The sequence below is a fragment of the Camponotus floridanus genome, unplaced genomic scaffold (genome assembly GCF_003227725.1).
Source record: "Camponotus floridanus strain SB8 unplaced genomic scaffold, Cflo_v7.5 scaffold142, whole genome shotgun sequence".
Classification (NCBI taxonomy): Eukaryota; Metazoa; Arthropoda; class Insecta; order Hymenoptera; family Formicidae; genus Camponotus; species Camponotus floridanus.
Window position 1 is genome coordinate 428,545 of NW_020229262.1, and position 15,538 is coordinate 444,082.

Consider the following 15,538-nt stretch of genomic DNA (forward strand, 5'->3'; position numbering starts at 1 on the left):
TTCACTAATGTACCTACTGATCTTGTCATTGGAAGTGTCGGAAGGAGATGGCATTTAATTAAAAACAAAATTAAGATCCCTTTTTCTGAATTTATTATTGGACTTAGATTGGTTCTCAATTCTACTTTTTTCAGCTTCAATGATAGAATTTACAAACAGATTTTTGGAACACCGATGGGCTCACCTCTCTCTCCCATTTGTGCGGATCTCGTTCTCCAAGAGCTGGAAGAAAAGGCTATTTCACAACTTCCTTTTCACCTTCCTTTTTACTTCAGATATGTGGATGATATTGCCTTGGTTGCTCCTGCTTGTTTTTTGAATCTCATAAAGTCTGTTTTTAATTCTTTTCATGATAGGTTGAAATTCACCATGGAGATTGCAAATGATAATCGTCTCAATTTTCTAGACGTGACGATCATTATTAATAACAATCATATTGAGTTCGACTGGTATATGAAGCCCACCTTTTCTGGTAGGTTTCTCAATTTCTTTTCTCAACATCCGTTGGCGCATAAAAAGGGGGTAATTATTGGACTCACTGATAAAATTTTTAAACTGTCACATCCCAGATATCATGAGAAGAATTTTAACATCATCTCTGAGATCCTTTCCAATAATGGTTATCTGGGGAAATTTATTTTTAATACCATAACATGTAGAATCAAGTTTCTGATTCATAATCACTATGCTCCTCATGTCACTTCCTCCATCCTTCCCTCTCCTTCTTCAACTCAATCATTTTTTGTTATTCCTTACATTAAAGGAATTTCCGAACATTTTAAAGATATTGTTGGCAATCTTAATAAATCCTTGGCCCACGTGGTCTTGAACAAATTGAACTGCTTCATTAAAACGTATAAAGATCCTCTGCCAATGGATTGTCAATCAAATGTTGTATATAAAATTTCTTGTACGGATTGCTCGGCATCGTATGTGGGGCAGACGAGCAGAAAGATTTCTACTCGTGTCCGCGAGCATCGATCCAATATCAATCGACCTTTCGAAAATCTATCTGTCTTATCTCAGCATAGACTTATGGGACATGATTTCGCATGGAATGATGTTAAAATTTTGGATCAAGATATTTCATTTGTCAGAAGAACTATCTCTGAAATGATCCATATTATACGACAGAACAACGGTCTTAACGTTCAGAATGATACGGAAAAATTTGATAAAGTTTATCTTCCCATCATAAAATCCTTGCATTTTTAATACAATTTATTTCCAATTTATTTTTCTCCATCATCCGTTCCTGAAATTCCCTCCTTTTCCCCTCCACCCCTTCCCTTTCCCTTTCCATCGAATCGGCATGCTTGGCTCTTCATTATTACGCGTCTCAGTATCTTTCGTCACCTCGTTTAGTATACACGACTTTTGCATCTTTTCAGTAGTTTTGTTCTGCTCTTCTATCATTGCGATTACTCCGATATTTCGCAGTTACTTGTACGTAATTTACTCTAAAAATTTATTTGTCAAATTAATTTATTCTCTAACAATTTTTCTGGCTATCTTTGCATTTATTTTGCACTGCTTGTGTTTTGCGAGAATGCGTGTTGCTCTGCTTGCTTTATTTTTCAGATTGCAATTAATTTGGATTTGGAACAAAAAATTTTTAATGCATTATAAGGAACTTTGCAACGATATACGAATTGTGGAACGTATGCGGTATCTCTGTCCTCTACGCGCATACCATCTTTTTTCTTTCCACGCTTTTTCTACACAGCCACGATCTATGTGTTTCGCATTGGTGAGTAACATACAGGCTTGCGGACATTTACACAACCATTTATCGCTATTCGTTAGCGTTATTCTTTTACTTCTTAATTATAAATTTCGAGAACCAATATGTGTATATTCATGTCATATTTATGTAGTATTGATATCGACCACGAACTTTTATTTTTGCGTTTCACCTTGGATTACAGTTTGAATCTGTACGTTATCCGTAGCGAGCGACTATTATTCTTTGTCATCTGTTCTTGTATTATTATTTTAATTTAATTGCACTTGTAATATGAATATTATTTCCGCATTGAAAATGATCTGGATCCGATCGAAACGTTTGCGAATTTAACTTTTTGGACTTTAACTGTTTTTATGATAATTATTTGTCTTATTGATTTTTACTCTTTAATGTGTCTCTATTACACTACTGTTTCTACCATCTGAATTTTGGACATATTAATGGGTTTTGATTATTTTGATTTATTTCTGTACTATTATTATTTTTGAATATTTTGCGATTTTGACATCTATACTGTGTGGTTTTTCTTTTTGCCTAATTTGTACTCTCAATCATTACAAAATTAAAAATTATTAAAAAAATTAAAAATTAGAAATTAATAAATAAAAAATAAAGATTTATATAAAAATTAAAAATTAATACATATAAAAAAATTTTAGTTAAAAAACTTAGCGCTGCTAATTTCATTAGCACATTCAGCGCAGCAGCGCTAATTGTAAATGTCAATTACATATTTTTTCTTCGGAACAATTATGTGTTTTTTTTTACACCAATTGATTTCTCTCATTATTTTGTACATAAAAGTATTAAGGTAAGATAATCTCGAAAAATAAATATTTTACTTGTTAACAACTTTGTACGCTTGCACATTGGAGACTTGAGCGTTGACCAAGGAAACGTTTCTTAATGAAAATTTTTCATATTTCGACTTTGGATCATAATATTGCTGTTCACGATGCACATAGAGCAAAAATAAAGACACTTTTCTGATATAAATCAAGCTCAAGCTATCAATTAAGCCTAGTAAGAACTCGATCCGTTCAGCGATTATTTCAATATGATAATCTCGAATATCTCCAACTATCCGACTCGCGTAAATATACACGGAGTGTATATCTTATTGCTTACGCGAAACTTAGCACAAGACACTACCGTGTCTCTCGACATCGGTAAAGTCATTGTCAGAATGCACTACGACACATAAGTACACAAGCTTATCTCGTAGTAGTTGATGTAACATCTGCGATATTCAGCAATATATTTTTCTCTAGCAAGCCTACCATACCAAATATCGTACATTTTACATCAGCTGCTACAAGGTAAGCTTCTGTTCATATGTGTCACGGTATTTCAACAATGACAAAAAAAAATATATATATGTACACTTTTAAAATATATACATATATATATATATATATATATATATATATATATATATACTTTTTTATATAATAAAATGCAACAATTTTTTATAAATGTATATGGTAGATTTAAAAATATAATATTAAATATGTATTATTTAATATAATATTGTTTTTTAATGTCATACAGCGTATATAAAACATTCTTATTCATAATTAGATGTTTCAGATGGAGCAAAGTTAAACATGACATTTCGAAATCGATAAGATGAAAGCAAAGTTAAACATGACATTTCGAAATCGATAAGATGAAAACGCTTGCAAAAGGTTAATTAAAGGTTAATTTTTTTTAGTTGCAACAAGTTCTACAAGTTTTATGAATATGATTATTTCAATATTGTGAATATGATTATTTCTCTTCTCTGACATTGAATAAGTAATCATTAGTGTAATATTATTGACTATAAATCACTTTACCAAGAAAAACTTTATTTCTACCTACAAATTATTATCATATTAAACACTCTACATCTTATATTGAACCACATTAATCGGCTTTGCCAAGAAACTTCTAATTAAAAATTTTTTACAGAATAAATCAAAATTATACAGAGATGCTATATCTGTGGAAAAATAATAATAGCAATAAATACAAATGAATTGGAAGAAGAAATAAAATTAAGATAGGTTCAAGTCAGAAAACGCAATTGATTTAAACGATTTCAATTATAGCATATAATATGTTGTATTCTTATGTATATAAAAATATTTTGAGGTTACGTGAGAAATAACCAAAAATAATGTTTAAATAATTGGTCTATATCATAGACATAGTAAGTATAGACCGAGCATCCATTGTATAAGCGTTAAGCATACGAAAAGAAAGACAAAAGATGTAAGATGAGTTTCTTTCTCTTTTCAATGCCGGAGAAGTGGGGAGCACTTCTCCACATCTTCTCCTGCCGATTCGTCATGGAGGGGCGAGGAGATGAGGAGAAGTGCTCTCCACTTCTTCGGCATTAAAAAGAGAAAGAAACTCATCTTACATCTTTTGTCTTTCTTTCTTTATGCTTAACGCTTATACAATGGATGTATGCTCGGTCTATACTTACTATTATATGTCTATGGTCTAAATAAAGAAATTGATTAAAATAGAAATCACAGAAAATTTTTATTCAGTCTCCCTATAAAATAATGTAGTAGCAAATATAAGTGTTACATATAACAATTAATTACATGAAAATTTCACATTGCAAAAAGAGGAAGAAAAATAAAAAGTGACCACTGAAATAAAATTTCCTTAAATATATTATTTTTTTATATACATATTTTTTTCCAAAATAATCTGTAATTTCACATTAAATGACAAAAACATATTATATATTCAACATAAAATATTATATATTTCTGTCTTTTTTTCATTATATTTATAACAGTGTTTCTAACCTGTTTCCAATCGATAGTTTTAGTGTCAGTTTTTTTGCCACTTACATAACGTATCATCGATTAATAAGAGAAAGAAGACGTACCATAAAGAGTACGTTCAATATAAATTCCGCAATTTGCACTGAGGACAGTAGTTTTCGATTGTGCTGTGCTCACTTCATATCGGAAATAAGTGTCATCGCGGAACTCATCTATTGTGCTAGTTGGATAAATATTAATACTGTATGTATTGAATAATTTTATGTTTTAAGAAGTATTTGATTGATTGATTTGACAATATAAATATATATATAACACAGATTTCTACATATTATATCTAGACTGCTAACAAACAGCTATGACTCATACGAAATATAGAACATGACCATTTACAATTGGTCAAATTGTTATCAAATATCGCAGAATTCGATATGACATGTCACTTGATAAAATCAAATAAGATATAATATTAAAAACATGTACAATACATTTAAAACACTTTAAAGTAAAAATAAAGTAAGAAATAACATTTAAAAAACAGCAATTTCGATTATATTTAACATAATACAAATTATCTTGAAATTTTTTAAATCACATAAATAAATAAATTTCTCCTTCATCCTCCGTATATGAAATCAAATATCAAAAATAGAAAAGCAAATTCTCATTTATACTAATTATTTGAAATGTTTAAATAAAGAAAACATTTTGGCATAAATATTTTGCAAGTAAAATGAGAATGTGCATTAGACTAAACACTGTTCTAATAATATTTTAAAATTTTTATAAATGATAAAATTAAGACATAGAAAAAAAATAAAAGAGAAAGAATACAAACTAAAAATTTAAATTTCATTTATAATTATTTAGAAACAATAGAAAAAAGTAAAATAGTCATTATAATTAAAACTTATCAAGCGAACAATTGTTTTCTGTTTTATATCTATCTTAGTTTTATTCTTTGTAACAATTAGTTCAATAATTTATTATGAGCTTTAATTATAGTAATAATTTATTATGAGCTTTAATTATACTAATCAGTTTTTATATACAAACTTTTAGTTTAAACTCTTCTTCTATAAACAAAAATATCTAATATTTAAAAAATACTTTTATTAAAACTAAATTTCTTGTGTACACATAAACATGGATTTATTTATTTTATTACTTTTCAAATATTTCGTGATAAACACTTACATTCACTCACATTTTTAAAAATAAAACAATTAATATTAACAAATAATATTCTTAACGATCTTAAGATGCTCTCTATTTTAACAATAAGTGCAAAATTCATCGATGTTTAATATGTATTATTACATATTATATAACTTGCATAATTCTTTTCATTATAATCATATTTCTTTCTATGATTTAGTGAAATTTTCTCCTTTTATCTTTTCATTTCTTTTCTCCGAAACTCTCCGTGATCGATTTATTCGTTACCCTTCTCTGGCATTATAAATACATTTTTCTATGCAATTTCTAATAGTATAGTTTTTACATAATTGCACACAATACTATAACCAAACCGATGCACGAGATAGTAATTTAACATGGAAATAAATTGCACTAGTACGTATATAGTGAAATGATAGGTAGATGAAGCCAAACGAGACAGCAAAAGAAAAAAAAGAAAAAATTGGAAGTATAAAAAAATAACAATAAGTAACAATAAAACAATTCATCAGACATCACAGCAACATAAGATGCTTTTGACTATCTTCTGCATCTTTTTCCATAATATTCATTAATTAAAATTAATGAAATTTCTTTTGCAACTCTTCTTCCAATCAGAATAAAGAATTAGATAAAGAAGTTTTGCAATTTTTAAAGTACATTTAAATTAAACATAGATTGTTCAAAATCAAACGAAATATCCGACCGCCAATTAACGCGAATAATTATTCGCGCAGTAGATTTCGCGTGTAGTAGATAGCGCCCGCTCCGAGACCGCGCGGACCGCTTCGCTGTGAATTCGAATCTCAGCCGACTCGGAAAAATAACGAATACGAGCGACCGCTCACTTTCGAAAAGATTCTCTGTTTTTTTCGATTCAACTCAAAACTAATTTTTCATCGTTCGAGAATCTCCTCAAAGAACGGTATAAAACCACGCACCCGATGCCGTATCCATCACTTCAAATTTTCCGCCAGTCTAAAACCGCGCTGTACGAGAAACAACGAGTAATAGATTTTCGCTTTTTTCGATTTTAATAGTCCTCATCGCACTGAATCGACTATTCTCGGTATTTGCAAGGCAGTGGCCTGCTTGCATAGCATTTGTTCGCCGCTTTCCTTCTTTTGCAAATTACATTTTTTTTGTACTCTTTTGTGTGTGGAGCAAATATAGTCAAGTAATTCTTTGTCTTCTCTTCCACCTTTTGATTAAACTACCCGGATCACAGGTATATATTCGTACATAGATATAGCAACATTATAATTAATATTAACCTATCAATAGTCTATAATTGTAAAATAATATAAATATATTATTCTCTTTTCAACATATGAATATGTACATATACATTAAATTGATGCACGTATTTCTAATTGCAAAAATATCTATAATTCAATTTTTAATTCATTTCGTTTTACCTCATTAAATGAAAAAAAAATTCAGCGAGTCAGCAACATATTCAATGAGTCATGATTTTTAGTATAATTTTAAGTATAATCAGTCGAGAAGCGACTGCCACGAACAGTTAAAACGAACAGTTAAACAGTGCGTATGTATGGATGTAAATTAATATTAATTTTAACATAATTTTTTAATTCATATTAGTTGTATTGTTTTTAAAGTTATATGTTAAAAATAATTATCTTCATTAATATTAACATTTCGATAAAGAAAACGATGAAAATAATATATTCATAATTATTAAACATATGGATAACATATGTAATAATTTTAGATTGCGCCCCTTTAATTTTGTGAAGGACAATAAACACCACCATAAAGATGATTAAATTAGAAATGCCTTCATTTAAAGAAATATTAAAAGACACTGGAGGAAACGAACAACTTCTAGAAGAGCTACTGATTAAACTTCGACTATGGTTGAAGCAGCAAATTCATCTTCCTGAAGGTTTGCATTTTTAAATTTAAAGAAAAAAAAGTAAGATCTTATTAGTCAATTTATTACATATCATCTTCAAATCTAAAGAGCATATTTCGTAAATGTACTGATAAAAATATAATTAAAATATATATACACATAATTTATATAAAAGGAGAAATTATGCGCGAAGAATTAGTTGATCAGAAATCAAATATTAAATATTTAAGAAACAATATTTTCTCTCTTAGTTTATTATAATAAATATATATTATATGTTATGAATCGTCGCCTATCTCCTGAATAATAACCGACTAACAATTCAACATACAAGATTATTATAGAATATAAAATGGCAACTATTTTAAAATTAATATTAATATGCACATTTATATTTATGTTACAAATATATATTTTACTGTATGTAATATAAAAAAAATATTAATTTTTATTATATTTAGTATACGTATATAACTTTTGTGCGCATAATTTCCACAAAGTGGATTATTTTATTGCTTTTCCAAATCGCATAGCTACGTGTTTAATTATTAATAATTCACAAAATTAATATGTTACATATTTGTAATATATATTGACAAATATAATAGGATTCCAATCTATTTGTTTATATTTATTTATGATTTCTTTCATTCATGAAATCTTATGCATATCGTATGTAATAATCAACATTATACTTCACAGATATCTCTGAAAAACGATTGAAGTTCTACATTTACAGTGCAAAATTTAATTTAGAAAAAGTTAAGAAACGTTTGGATTTGCATTATACTCTTCGTAATCTAATTCCGGAGATTTTCACAACTCGTGACCCATTGGCCGACTGTGTGCTTAAAGTAAATACATATGCGTAAGTCTTTAAATAACACTTCGAAGTTGTCGGATTCTTGCATAATATATTAATATTTAAAAATTTTTTTAAATCATAAAAACATTTTATATCACTAGAAGTATTAATCGCAATTTTATATAATAGTATAATATAATGATATACACACAAGTATAACTATACGTAATTATTATACATAGTTAGTTTTTTGCTCAATCATTTAAGATCGATTATTTTTGATTCAAGAAAAAAAAGAAGAGAAAAAAAGAAAACTCATAGAGATATTGTTACAAATATTTCTTTATTTCTTTCAGACAATTTGTAACCCTACCAATATTAACACCAGAAAATTATAGAATCACTATGGTACGGTTGTTACATACCGACAGTTCTGTATTGGATATATATGATGCTATGAAGTACGTATATCTACAAGTTAAACGTAATATACATAATATGTGCAAACAAAACAGTATTATACGTGCACAGTACAACAAACAAACAATATTAATGCAACAGGAAATTTTTTAATTTTATAAAAAAATATTTTATATAAATACTTTTTTTATACCTATTTCTCTTGCTGTGTATGCGAGCATGAATATATTATATATTCTTATATTTTTTTTAATTTATGAATGATTGAATCTTATCATGCATTTCCACGATCGTACATAACTATGAAAGAATTTATGCGCAAGTCACGAGATGTTGTAAAAGCACACTCAAAAAACGCTATATTTAGGATAATATAATATAATATTGTTGCGCCCGCGGCGAGGACTTCGATTATTATCGAAGCCGCGCACGGAAAGATCGGCCGCTCGCGAGTTGCGCGAAATAAATAAACACTTTTAAAGAACTAAAAGCTTTAATTCCCAACACAGGGCAACACAAACGTTAACTCAAAACGATTCAACACACAAATTAGCGGCTCGGTACAAATTCGCGTCCGCGCAGCCAGACAGCTGGAACCGAACTCAGCTGACAGTCGTTGTTTGTAAATAATCTTCTAGCCGACGGGATCCAGACAACGGCAGGGCCGTGACGACTCGGGCGCGCGCGTAACACTGCCCCTCCTCTTCAAGATTGTCGTCCCGACAATCAGCAAGGGGCTCAATGACCATCGTGGACTTCCAGGAACCCCGAACGATCCTGCTCTCCCTGAGCTGCTGCTCCCGGTTTCCGAGCATCGTTCCGATCAGGCTCCAATCCACCGGGCAGGCTCCCAACCGATCCCTTCCAGAGAGCTGGCCAGGCTCTCAAGAACCGACTCCAGGGCAGCCTCCCATTCCAGCCATCTTCCTGTTCCCGGCGCGAGTCCTTTTTGGTCCTTCTCCTCCCGTGACTTTCTTCGGACAAGAGGGGGGTATCTACCGTGGACCCGTCGTCCCAAAAGGACTCCCCAAGTCCCTGCCTCGGCATTCGCCCTCCGGCCCACGGGAAAACCACGGCTCAAAAACCGTGGGCAAAGCAGTCTTCTCTTTGGAAGTTCAGGTTGTTAAATCTTCATTTTACGACTCATCAGCTTTCCTTCTCCTTTTTCATTCAGAAAAACACTCCGTCTGTTAAAAGAAATAACAAGAAAGCGCAATAACTGGAAAATAGAAACTTAATTCCTATCTTAATTTCTATTACGGGTTTTCCTCTTTTTCGGGACAATCTGCACGGTAATGTCCAGCCCTCCCGCAAAGCCAACACTCTTTTGTGCCCTTTTGCTTTCCGTTTTCCTCCTCCTTACTCTTTCTTTCATGAGTTAGCGCGTCCCCCTTTCCTTTTTCAAATTGCCTTTCGTAATCCTTTTTCCTCTCAAAATTTTCCCCCTGGATTATCTTTACGGCCTTCCCCCTTTCTACAGCTAGTTTCAGGGAAGTTATGCCTTCCAGCTGGAGAGTCCTTCTCACGAATCCGTCGAGAAGCGTAGAAACAAATTGTGCGCAAGCAATCTTATCCCGCACCGCGTAAGGACATTCGGGGTAGGCCAAACGGGCGAGCCTCTCTAACTCCGAACCGAAAGTAGCAAAATCCTCCCCGAATCTCTGTTTTCGGTTTGTGAATTGCGTATAGCAATTCTGAGATTGCCCCTCGCCGAAACGCAATTCGAGCTTAGATTTCAGTTCTTCAAACGTACAGGTCTCTAAATCCTCGATCGACTCTAAAACAGAGCGGGCCTTCCCCCTCAAACACGACGCTAATACTACAGTCCTCGTCGCGTCGTCCCAACGGTTCGCGCGCGCTATGAGGGAGAACTGCGAGAAAAATTCCCGCAACGAAACTGTCCCATCGAACGTATCCGGCTTCAATTTATATCCGGTCTCATTACGAGTTTCCGCGTCGCGATTTTCCCGTGACCCCGATCTAAACCCGGAAGGACTTAGCTGAGAAGGCTGTAGCCGGCTCCCGCGTAGAAGCTGGATCTCCTCGTCGTGACGGCGCAGCATCGCGGCGATCTCCTCCTCGCGTCGCACTTGTTCCTCGCGCATCTGCCGCATCTCCTGCAGGACGGTGAGCAGAGCGGAAGATTCCGACGCCGCTGTCTCCGTCGCCGCTGCCTCCGCTGCCGCTGTCTCCAGCGCCCGCGGTTCCGTCGCCCGTCCTTCCGAGGGCGGCTCCGACTGCTCCCTCCTTCTCCTCTTCGCGGCTATTGTCGCCATCACCTTTTCACAATCACTCCTCGCGGTTACTCTCTCTCACAATTATCCTTTTCGTCCGTCCGATCCCGGACGAGCCCCCAAAATGTTGCGCCCGCGGCGAGGACTTCGATTATTATCGAAGCCGCGCACGGAAAGATCGGCCGCTCGCGAGTTGCGCGAAATAAATAAACACTTTTAAAGAACTAAAAGCTTTAATTCCCAACACAGGGCAACACAAACGTTAACTCAAAACGATTCAACACACAAATTAGCGGCTCGGTACAAATTCGCGTCCGCGCAGCCAGACAGCTGGAACCGAACTCAGCTGACAGTCGTTGTTTGTAAATAATCTTCTAGCCGACGGGATCCAGACAACGGCAGGGCCGTGACGACTCGGGCGCGCGCGTAACAATATTATAAAAAGATATATAAATTAAAAGGGAGGACACGCACGGATATAAAAACACAATAATTAACAATAATTAACGATGGAAAGAAGAAGAAAGGAAGAAATAAATTGAGCTGTATGCAACATTTTACAAGCTTTTTATATTATGATTCACGCGATGCTCTGATTTACTGACGAAATTATTATGTAACATTAGGTAAAGCGATTTCGATTTCACAGGGTCGCGCTATCCAGCTGATCCAATCACAATGGATCGATCTTTCGCTTTATTCTGCACGATCTGTAAAATCTTCTCTCTCTCTCTCCCCTCTCTCTCTTTCTTTGCCCCCCCCCCTCTCTTTTTGCGTAAGTTAAATATGCAAGTCCTTTTTTCTTGTGCTTGCTATTATCGATAATGAGATATATACAAGATACTTTCACGCCCTACTTTTTTCTCTAGTCTACTACGATTCCACTACCCTCAACAGTACACATCGAAAGGAAAAGCTAAAATCAATAACTTCGAAAAAATGAGATAAAAAAGGAAATGCAGGATAAATTGTTGGCCTTTTTTTCGTGCGATTCTTATACAACATCTTGAGATTAGATAATTTTATATTTTTTATTAAATGAAGCAACTGGGCAACAAATCATTTAATTGTTTAATAGATAATATTATTTAATAGATTTGATGGATGATAATTGATTGTTATATATATATATATATATATATATATATATATATATATATAATTGATTATTTTATATATATATATATATATATATATATATATATATATACACCTATATACCTACATACATATACACATATTCCCAAAATATAAATATTATACAAATTTTTATTCATTTTTGTAAAAATATCAAGATAAAATTAATAAAAATATACTATTTTTTTAAATATTACAGATATTGCTCCATGATAGTGGAGACACGTATAGAGGAAGATATAGTTAATTCCGAAATTTTTATTTTCGATTGTACCAATTTGACTTTCGGTCATGTATTGAAGTATACACCAGTTGCAGTAAAAAAACTCGACATTCTTTTGGTATTTAAGAAAAAAATTTCTTATATGTATATACTATACATATAATATATACTTTACAAAAATTAATACATATAATTATACATATACTTTACATAAATTAATTTTTATTATTCAATCTATATAGGAATCATACGGTTCAAGAATAAAAGCAATTCATGTGATAAATACACCAAGTTTTTTTGATGTCTTATTGACAATAGTTAAATCAGTAATGAAGGCAAAGCTTGTTAACCGAGTATGTTAACCGAATATAATTTAAAACTAGAAACTTTGTATTTCATGTGTATATGGATTGGATTAATTATACAGTTTTAACTGCAATTATAATATTTTAGATACATCTTCATACGTCCGGAATAGAATCAATATATGGGATTATACCAAGATCTCTTTTACCAGTAGAATATGGCGGTGAACAACCATCACTGAATATTTTATCAGGTACAATATTCTTTACTTCTTTAAAAATATGTTTTTTTATCAGTGACTTTATTTCGATTTTAAATATTTAAAACGAAATGTTAAAAATAAATGATAACATTTTCACTTGAATATTAATCAATATGTAATAAAAAATATTATCTCTCTTTAATTTTCATGTAGCTTAACAATAATTATTTTATTTTCACAAAAAATTCTTTTAATTAAATATCTAAACCTAAGAATTCCTTTAATTATTTTATATGTATTATATGTGTGTATATATTGTATATGTATATTTAAAACATTTTTTCTTGTATACAAATAAATATATTTATTATATATTTAGAATGTAAAACATATACTAAAAAATGTTCAAATTTCTTTGATATTGTTTCAGATATGTGGAAAGCAAAATTGATAGAACGAAGAGAATGGTTCCTGAAGGAAGAAAAAGTTAAAGTTAACGAATCTCTCCGATCAAATTCTGCAATAAACCCGGACGATCTATTCGGAGTTTCTGGAACATTTCGAAAATTAGACATTGATTAACGTGAATATTATTTTAAAGATATAGATAATAAGATTTATGTTATCGGATATATACATACAGATATATGCACACATTATAAATAGTTATATGTAATGTAAGGGATTCTTAAAAATATTAATATTCATAAAATAAAATAAATTTTATATTGACATTGTACGTAAAAAATAAAACTTATAGCATACCAGTAGGAGATTATTTAGGCATTATCATAATAAATGATAAGTATATGACAAATTACACAAAAAAATGCACTGAAAAAAGACAATAATTGCATAATAAAAAAAATTATAGTTGAGTTTCCTATTTTCAAAATTATTACTACTATACATTGATAATAATAACCTTGTGCATAGTAATAATAACTTTAAATATAATTGCCACTAAAAATATATTTATATAATTTATATATATTTATGATAATTATATTTTTAGCAGCAATTATATTTAAAGTTATTATTACTATTATGTGTGTGTGTGTGTGTGTGTGCGTGCGTGCGTGCGTGCGTGCGTGTGTGTGTGTGTGTGTGTGTGTGTGTGTGTGTGGGTGTGTGTGTGTGTGTGTGTAATCATTGTAATCTTATATGATATACAAATTGTTATTGCAATATTTTTAATAATTATTATACATCTTTTTTTTCTCTTAAAGAAACTCTTCTTCTTCTTCTTTAAAAACCCATGTTTGAAAAGCATCATTTAGCTATAAAATAAAATAATCCCCTTACATGTTATTTTTAACAGTTAAATATTGAATCTTGTAATTATAAATTATTTTACTATCAGTTGTCGTGATTGCGAAACAGACAAACGCTCGATAAAACACGATTGAACACATAATTCTAAAACTATCGATGCTGTCGATTATATTTCAAATGTGAGACAAGGGCAGCATTGTCGAGTGAAAGGGGATTGTATGTTATAGATATGTTCAAGTCCTGAGGGAGTAGACAGTGAGGCCAGAAGCACGATAATGGGGATAATAAATGGTCTCGGACCGCTCTTTGCAATTCACCCTTGGCCCGTTGAAACCTTTCGAAGAATATGTACCATGCTGAAGTCGCAATTTTCACATATATATCAGCTTTTATTAATATATGATACTATCAATTTGTTGCTGCTTGTAAAGTCGCGCATAAACGTATAAAACTTATAATATCATTTCTTACAGAATATTAAAAAAGTAAACAGTAAATTATACAATATTAATAAATGTACAATATTAATAATAATATTAATAACAATAACAATATTACTTTAAAATTAATTCATATATGCGATAATTATGTATATAAATAAATCATCTTTTATTTGTAATATAATACATTTATAATACATTTATATATTTAAAGCAGCTGTTATGAAATGGATAATTAATTTGAATCTCTTATATATTTTGATATTCATTAAAATAAATTTATATTTCCTAAAAAAAAATCAAAATTTCACAAAATACTCATACATAACATTTTTTTAATGCTACATAAATATGCAACGAAAATCACATATACAGTAAACAACACTTACTGTATTATATACATATTATTCTATATATCATTGTAAAATAAAGACTTTTTCAAATTATAACTTTAAGAAATAAATACTGTTTTGCTACAGAATTAATAGCTGGAAATCAATAGTCATTGTGTCTCTGCAAAGCATTATCTCGTTTACAAAAGAACAAAGGCTGCTACGAATGGCTGAAGAGTCGGATTATCACTCTGTACGTACTTATTTTCAATTTCTAGCAAAAGAAAGGGATAGAAGTTGTCCTTATCTTGCACCAATCCGTGAAGACTTACACCAACTCTGCAGGTATCGCAAAATCTCTCTAAATGGAAATTCGCTGTAGCGAAGTTTCCTCGCTTTCCTATATGCCTCAACACGTTGTCCCTAGTAGACTGATGAGCATGCACACGGAAACGATTCCGCTTTCTGCTCGTCACTGCGCAGGAAGTGATCGAGATAATTCTTGAGAATTTCACACATTGCTCATTGTCAATCGAATTAAAACAGTTATTTGTTAAGATAGTAATTGAAAAA

General features: G+C 31.4%; 2 protein-coding genes across 6 annotated transcripts in view; both read left to right on the forward strand.

The window, feature by feature from the left end:
• The first annotated feature begins 116 nt into the window (after positions 1-116).
• LOC112637195 (alpha-tocopherol transfer protein-like) lies at positions 117-13,573 on the forward strand. Of its 5 annotated transcripts, XM_025406408.1 has the most exons (10): positions 1,328-1,446; positions 1,582-1,750; positions 3,329-3,446; positions 7,448-7,621; positions 8,294-8,459; positions 8,753-8,857; positions 12,387-12,528; positions 12,653-12,763; positions 12,864-12,969; positions 13,349-13,573. In XM_025406408.1, the coding sequence occupies exons 4-10, from the start codon at positions 7,495-7,497 to the stop codon at positions 13,498-13,500; spliced, it is 909 nt and encodes a 302-aa protein (XP_025262193.1). In that variant the 5' UTR covers positions 1,328-1,446; positions 1,582-1,750; positions 3,329-3,446; positions 7,448-7,494; the 3' UTR covers positions 13,501-13,573. The 5 variants fall into 5 exon arrangements, 1 of the variants encoding a protein (XP_025262193.1); XR_003122462.1 differs by lacking the exons at positions 7,448-7,621; positions 8,294-8,459; positions 8,753-8,857; ... (2 more) ...; positions 12,864-12,969; positions 13,349-13,573 and adding an exon at positions 3,701-4,266 and having other exon boundaries at positions 117-1,446; XR_003122461.1 differs by lacking the exons at positions 7,448-7,621; positions 8,294-8,459; positions 8,753-8,857; ... (2 more) ...; positions 12,864-12,969; positions 13,349-13,573 and adding an exon at positions 3,701-4,266 and having other exon boundaries at positions 117-1,446; positions 3,329-3,435.
• The window catches only part of LOC112637196 (alpha-tocopherol transfer protein-like), a 59,901-nt gene continuing 49,005 nt past the window's right edge, over positions 4,643-15,538 (forward strand). The window contains exon 1 of the mRNA XM_025406413.1: positions 4,643-4,776. The gene's annotated coding sequence lies outside the window, so the exon portion shown is untranslated. The remainder of the gene's footprint in view (positions 4,777-15,538) is intronic.